Consider the following 7,983-nt stretch of genomic DNA (forward strand, 5'->3'; position numbering starts at 1 on the left):
TTACATACTGTCTTTAATTACTTTAAAGATTATAATAAGTAATACAAATAATGTAATCATAATAATGGTTCATATGATTCTAATTGGTAGTGCAGATCTAAACCCCTTTTTAAAAAAATTTAAAGTTGATTCCAAACAATTTGAAAACGATTTTGGACAGGATTAATGTTACATACTGTTCGGAACTTCAAATAGGTGTTCGGGATCTTGACACACATATTAAACCGGAAATGATTTAGAATTTGGAGGTGGAGTTGGAGAATTAAACCAAAGAAACCCAATGATTATGAGATCTGTGAAGGTACATCGGAGGTGGTAGCTGCTGGGAACGATGGTTGTGAGAAGGTGAGTACAGGTGAGTTCGATATCGATTGGTTCGTATACTCCTGATGTGTGTAAGGGCTGTCAATTATATTTGTTAGGCTTGTAATTGGTCTTATTTTGTCAAGCCTAATATGAAAACTTAAAAACAATGGCCTTTAAAACTAAGAAAGGACATGTGTCAGTTATATAATAAGCTAGGTGTCATGTTCTAAGGAGAAGTTGAGAAAAACCTTCTTTTATTATATAAGATATATATATATATATAAACTAGAATTTGTACCCGCGCACGCGCGGGATTTTCGTTAAAAATATTTCTTATCAATAGAAATTGTTGAGCTCAAATATAATTATTCTAACTTTTGAATATAAATTTATATAAATACTAAACGTACTTTACTCAGTGATATACAACAAATATATTTTTGAAGATAATATTTCTTTGTTATATCTATTTGCGATTTTACGTGAGATTTTAGTTAAAATTTTTATCAATAAGAATCATTGAATATGAATATAATTTGAAGATTAAAAGATAAATCTGTATAAATGTTGTATTTATTTTACTAATCTATATATAACATATATTGTCTAGTGTCGCAATAATATTTTTGACAATCTTCTGACCTTTTATTTTTAAAAGAGTTCATTCCATATTCATATCCCATGAAAACATAATTTTAAAAGTTGTAACGTCAGTGTCGATCTTTAACCTAATTATAGAGATCATTTAAACATATCGATATCCTATATTAAATGTGAATATACAAAGTTTCATGAACATTTTTAGTGTTATGTCGCTACAATGAGGTTGTCCAAATGCATCATCTGCCATAATAGAATTTCCGACTAAGTCAAGAATGTTTAAATGATGAAATGTTTAAACCCCACAATAAATATCTATTCACTAATCCAAGTTATATATTTTTCTAAAATCTCATCTGTTATTCGCAGATGTTAATTTTTTTGATGCAACCTCAGCTTCATCTTCTAAAAAAAATATAGTGTACTTTAAATATGTTGTTTTTGCCAATATTTTGGGTTAAAAGTATTTGATAATATATATATATATATATGTTATATTTTGTTATATATGTTTTATATCATGTTATAAAATTGTAGCTCCAGTTGATAATATACTTTATGAGATATGCTACACAAATCACATACCACTTTTTGTAACGACTTACATATCATTTTTTCTATATTTTCTGACCATTGGTTTTGTTTTTAGATAGATTATTTTTTCAAAATTCTTTTTCATAGTTTTTCCAAAAAAAAAAAATATGTCCCTTACAATGTCTTTGTTTTAGATCAAAACTTTTAAGTTAAGTTAAGTAATTAATCTTTAATTTCTTATAAGTAAAATTTAATAAGAAATCTTTATGGTATATGTTTCTTAGAAACTAATGTTTCACTTCAATTTTATTTTCATGTTTAGATTTTCTAAATATAATTACATAACTTGTTTTTTTTACTCTACCATGCATTAAAATCTTACTTACATTCTAAAACTCATTAACCCATTCTAAATTTTGAAATATAATCATTTTTTGGTTATAATTTTAATAATAACATTATTACTAAAACAAATTTATAGTATTATTTTACTATTTTTAAATTATTTATTTACTTAATTCATTTTTAGATAATAATTATTTTTATTATTTACTTAAACATTATATTATTGTTTATACTATTTTACAATTTAATTAATTTTAGTTATTTCGTTTTTTATTTATTTTTCACTATTATTAATTATAAGTAGTAAATATGCAATGAATGAATATTAAAATTGATATTTTTTTATGAAAAAAAAATTGATTAGGTGGATGCTGATGTGGAAGAAGTAGGAGTGAGCGAAGTTAACTTTATATATATAGATTATATTATATTTCTATATACATTTTAAGTGCTACTTGCTTTTTACAATTTCCGTCAAACACCATATTTGCATCTGGTTTGCATTTACCAACTTTACCTATATACTTTTGTTCATCAAAAACATTTATATAATTTTCAAAACAATCTAAAGAACCAAAAAAAAAGGCAACAATTCGGGCTCTAGTTTTCTTCAGTTGTGATAAACAAAATTGAAATGAAAATCTTCAAACAAAGAGCAATAAATTTCTCTCTTTAAAACTAATCGTTTTCGGTTGATTAGGGCAAAACCTAAACAAACCGAAACTTATACATTCATTTAGGTCTGAGTGGTACTTTTAATAATTTATCCGTAGTTATCACTCGCATTTTTTAACCTCTTGAATTACCACCAAAAATATATTTACAGCCGAATCTTCGACCTGTGGTGCTTGGCCTAACTTTAATCTTATTTTCCTGAAACAAAAGTCCATCACGATTTTTAGAAGAAAAGGAATGTGTTGGTTTCTATATAAATTGCTTTGTAAATACAATGAATTATTTGAGAACGCTGACAGCTGACTGAAATCCTTTTGTGCTACATGACGTATTAGGTATTGTAATTTTTGACAAAAGTACTAAGTGTTTGAATGGTAACTGTGGTCAGAGCGGCCAAATCCGTCTGCGGTCTAAACTGTTCTATTTTTAGGACGGTCTACAGACCGCTGCGGATTAACTCTATTTGTAAGCAAAAACAGTCCGCAGTTGATCTGCAGCGGTCTTATCTCTGCTTTATTTGGACTGCACCACCGCGGACTATATTTGTTAAATGGTAAATACCGGATTTGTCCGCTCTAACCGCTGCAACCATTCACACTCTAAATATACTGGAATGAATTGGCAATTCTTACACCTACCAATTAAAATGTAAATTGCCTTAATTGTTATCCTTATCCCTAATATCTTTTATTTCTTCAAACTATTTTGCAACCAGAGAAAAAAGAGAGAATCAACGGAAAGAAAGAGCAGATTTCTATTTACAACGAGTGCCACTGCCACCTACACTGGCTTAAATTAGTAAACTTAATTAAAACTTGGAAACATTTTCTCTGTGTTTAAAACTTAAATTACTTTTGATACTTATAAAAAAATAGTACTCGTTTTCATTTTTCTGCAAAAAGCAAAACCCAAAAAGCTAAAAACCCTAATAGTCTTCACTCCTTCATAAACCCCAAAAAACCAGAGAAGCTAACTAGCTTGAGTCTCAAAATATCAAAAAAATCGTCTCTCTCGTTCTTCTTGTTCCCTTCTCTCTTTTTGTTTTGTTTTGTCTTTTTAATAATAAAAACTCATTTTGGGGTATTTTTAATTTCCTCTTTAATTTGAGTGCTTCTTGAAATGGGTGAGACAACAAAAGGAGATGCTACAAAACCATCACCGAATCAAATCTCCTCACCTAAAGATTCTTCACTCGATCACCAAGCACCAAACCCATCACTCCTCCACCACCACCACCACCACCACCAATCTTTCCTCCCTACTCCGATCTTCATACCCACCGTCTCTTCTCCCGGAGCTCCGGCCGTCCCCAAACGACCACGTTTTGGCACTTCCGGTGGTCTCTCTCCTCCTCAATGGAAAGCCTTGCCTTCCCCTTCCACTGTCCCAACCGCCTCCACAATCTCTTCATCGCCGACACCTTCCAACGCCGTGGTAACAGCTTCTTCCACCGAAACAGCCGGATCTTCACCGCCCGGTCAAGAAGCCACAAACAGCGAGAAACAAATAAAACAGCCCGAAACGGAGTCCTTTCAACATAAATTCAGGAAAGGCAAGTACGTGAGCCCCGTGTGGAAACCAAACGAGATGCTCTGGCTAGCAAGAGCCTGGAGAATCCAGTACCAAAACCAAGGAGCCGGGTCCGGATCCGGATCCGGGTCAGGAGAAGGAAGAGGCAAAACCCGGGCGGAAAAAGACAGGGAAGTAGCCGAGTTCCTAAACCGACACGGCGTAAACCGAGACTCAAAAATCGCCGGTACGAAATGGGACAACATGCTTGGTGAGTTTAGGAAAGTGTACGAGTGGGAAAAATGCGGAGATCAAGAAAAATACGGTAAGAGTTACTTCAGGCTCTCTCCTTACGAGAGGAAGCAACATCGGCTTCCCGCGTCTTTTGACGAAGAAGTCTATCAAGAATTGGCTCTTTTCATGGGTCCACGTGTCAGAGCTCCGACTCTCAACCGCGGCGGAGCTCCGGGGACTGTTACCTCGACGCCTCCGTCTGTTGAGGCACTACCTCCTCCTCATCCTCCACCGTTGATGACTTCAAGAGACGAATATGATACTGAAAACAACCCTATGATCTCTTCCATTGGTAACATTTTACTTTTTTTACTTCTTCCATAACATTTTCATATTTATTACTCATTTGACTTTTCTAAAGTGCATTATTTATTAAATAGTCACATTGTGCCATACTGCGTTATTTTGGACTTGTAGACTATGTTTGCTACGATTGTTTATTTGTCTTATTGATTAGAATTGAAGGAACATGAAATTGTCTAATTCAAGCGAATTAACCTTTGAGAAAATTTATCATGTACTTTGTAGGAAGAGCGAAGCGATTGGCATTATCAATAGCTGCAGATGATTATCCTCAATATCATCCGTATTCACACAACATTGCTAGAGGATCATCAGGTTTATTCTCTAATAAATCACTATACATTCCTACTTCCGAGATGATCCCTTCTGCTTCTTCTTCGTCTTCCTCGATAAAAGATCTTCGCCGTATTGGGAAAATACGGTTAACTTGGGAGGAATCAGTTAACTTGTGGGCTGAAGAAGGTGAGGTTGATTATGGGAGAATTAGGGTTAGTGCGTCGAGTTTCTTGAATGCAGACGAGCTCACATACTTGGACGATTCCATGGTTGCTTGTACAATGGAATCCATCGAAGATGGACCTCTCAAGGGATTTTCTTTGGATAAATTTATTTCTGGTCAACATCTTAAAGTCTTTGGAAGACAAAGGTCAACTTCATCATCTGCTCCTTCACCTTCAGGTAACATACATATATACATTGGTTTAGTGATACAATAATACAATCTTGGCTAGCAAATGAATGTGAAAATGAATGCAAAGAGCCTCTCTTATCAGCGTAGAACTATTTAAAATATAATACTAATGATTAAGAGACTTAAATTAAAGAGGAACTAAAAATTTATGCAACTTTTCTAGTGTTATATCTATATAGCTAGAAAATGTAAAAGTTAAAACCTTCTGCGCTAAGTGTAAAAAAATTAAAGAGGGAAACAAAGCAACTATTAATCATCATATATATATTATTTTTCTGTTAATGTGGCAATTTGTTTTGATCAATAAACCTTTAGTGATTATATACAAACTAAAGAGATTAATTAATGTCACTCTCTAATTAACTTATTAGTATATCTTTTTAACAGTTAATGTGGCAGGTTTGATTGATCGAGCTCAGCTTCAACTCTCAGAACCCATTTATAAATGTAAATTCATTTCAAATTTNAGATGATTATCCTCAATATCATCCGTATTCACACAACATTGCTAGAGGATCATCAGGTTTATTCTCTAATAAATCACTATACATTCCTACTTCCGAGATGATCCCTTCTGCTTCTTCTTCGTCTTCCTCGATAAAAGATCTTCGCCGTATTGGGAAAATACGGTTAACTTGGGAGGAATCAGTTAACTTGTGGGCTGAAGAAGGTGAGGTTGATTATGGGAGAATTAGGGTTAGTGCGTCGAGTTTCTTGAATGCAGACGAGCTCACATACTTGGACGATTCCATGGTTGCTTGTACAATGGAATCCATCGAAGATGGACCTCTCAAGGGATTTTCTTTGGATAAATTTATTTCTGGTCAACATCTTAAAGTCTTTGGAAGACAAAGGTCAACTTCATCATCTGCTCCTTCACCTTCAGGTAACATACATATATACATTGGTTTAGTGATACAATAATACAATCTTGGCTAGCAAATGAATGTGAAAATGAATGCAAAGAGCCTCTCTTATCAGCGTAGAACTATTTAAAATATAATACTAATGATTAAGAGACTTAAATTAAAGAGGAACTAAAAATTTATGCAACTTTTCTAGTGTTATATCTATATAGCTAGAAAATGTAAAAGTTAAAACCTTCTGCGCTAAGTGTAAAAAAATTAAAGAGGGAAACAAAGCAACTATTAATCATCATATATATATTATTTTTCTGTTAATGTGGCAATTTGTTTTGATCAATAAACCTTTAGTGATTATATACAAACTAAAGAGATTAATTAATGTCACTCTCTAATTAACTTATTAGTATATCTTTTTAACAGTTAATGTGGCAGGTTTGATTGATCGAGCTCAGCTTCAACTCTCAGAACCCATTTATAAATGTAAATTCATTTCAAATTTTATAGCTATTCTTTTTTTTTTCTGTTTTTTTTTTTTTGATAACATTTCGAATCGTATAGCTTAAAGTTCCCATTATTATATTATTAACATGGGTAGTATTGCTAATACAGCAATATCTACACTGGACTTCCAAGACCCATCGGAGCATTGCTTGAGTAAATTGCGTGTACCAGCTGGAAATCTCCCGAGTTTATTTGACCTTGCACGATATCTTCGAGAACCACCGTCGGAAAATCTCCGGTTTCCTCTCCGGCCAGACGTCTACAAAGACTTGCCAACGGGAAAAGAGCTCTTCTTCTCCATCTCATCCACTGAGCTACTAGATTGTAGAGCAATCACATACGATATCATTGGCCCCATAATGTCCCGCTTAAACCCTAATAACGGATTCGTTATCTCAAGCAAAGACTCGCTTATCCCATTATGGGACGACTGCATTAACCGGATGGTTTCAAAGTTTTATGAAATGGTGGTTTTGCGTAAACCAGACTCGTCGTCTTGGGTTGAAAACGTACAAGATCAGTGGCCAAACGTGATGGGGTTCATAAAAGGATTTGGTTTATGGAGAGGAGAAGAGGCTGATAAGGTACGAGAAGGTGCAGATGATCCTTGTTCGCTATTGGTCGAGAAGATTCTTTGGTCGTACAATGATCTTCCATACATTCTTGGATATCACGCAATAGGGTTCACCGTAACTTTCTGCGCTTTGAGCCTATCATCGCAAGATCGAGTGATCTGCACTGATCTTTATTCATTCAATGTCTCATCACCGTCCGATCGAATCAAGGCATTGGTTCCTTGTTACCGTCTCGCTTCCCTCTTACCTTTGCTTGCGGATAGGTGCACTACGAGGCCTTTATGCTACAACGACTTTGAGAGAACCGATCATGGAGAATATGTGACAGAAGTAACGCCTCACACGGTGACTAAGTACTACTCAAGCAAGAGAAAATGGATGAAAGTTAAAGGAATCTACGATTTTCTCGACCAAAGAGTTCCACACGCGGAGCATTTGGATAGGGCATGCGAGAAAGATCTGTCGTTGAGTTTTAAGCCACGTGGAATCAGAGTTAAACCACAAAACGTTGACCAGCTCATCGACTCGCTGATGTGTGTGACTAAAGCGCTCGTTGCCCTTCACGACCTTTCGTTCATGCACCGTGACATGGGATGGGATAATGTAATGAGAAGCACGGCGACGACCACAACAACAACTGACACGGATTGGTTCGTTTGTGGGTTCGACGCGGCTGTTGAGGCCCCGCAGCTTAACCCCTACCGTCCTGTAGCTAAGGCAGTTGAGGAGAAGGAAGAGGAGCGTGGGAGACACGCACCGGAGATGGAGAGGGGATTGCATGCGG

At 34.9% G+C, this 7,983-nt stretch overlaps 1 protein-coding gene across 1 annotated transcript in view; it reads left to right on the forward strand.

The window, feature by feature from the left end:
• Window positions 3,580-7,983, forward strand: part of LOC104752940 — a 7,373-nt gene continuing 2,969 nt past the window's right edge. Inside the window, exons 1-4 of the mRNA XM_010475209.2 lie at window positions 3,580-4,555; window positions 4,792-5,244; window positions 5,645-5,704; window positions 6,733-7,975. Of these exons, the coding sequence (XP_010473511.2) occupies window positions 3,580-4,555; window positions 4,792-5,244; window positions 5,645-5,704; window positions 6,733-7,975 (2,732 nt within the window). The remainder of the gene's footprint in view (window positions 4,556-4,791; window positions 5,245-5,644; window positions 5,705-6,732; window positions 7,976-7,983) is intronic.

This window comes from Camelina sativa, chromosome 2, assembly GCF_000633955.1.
Source record: "Camelina sativa cultivar DH55 chromosome 2, Cs, whole genome shotgun sequence".
Taxonomy (NCBI): Eukaryota; Viridiplantae; Streptophyta; class Magnoliopsida; order Brassicales; family Brassicaceae; genus Camelina; species Camelina sativa.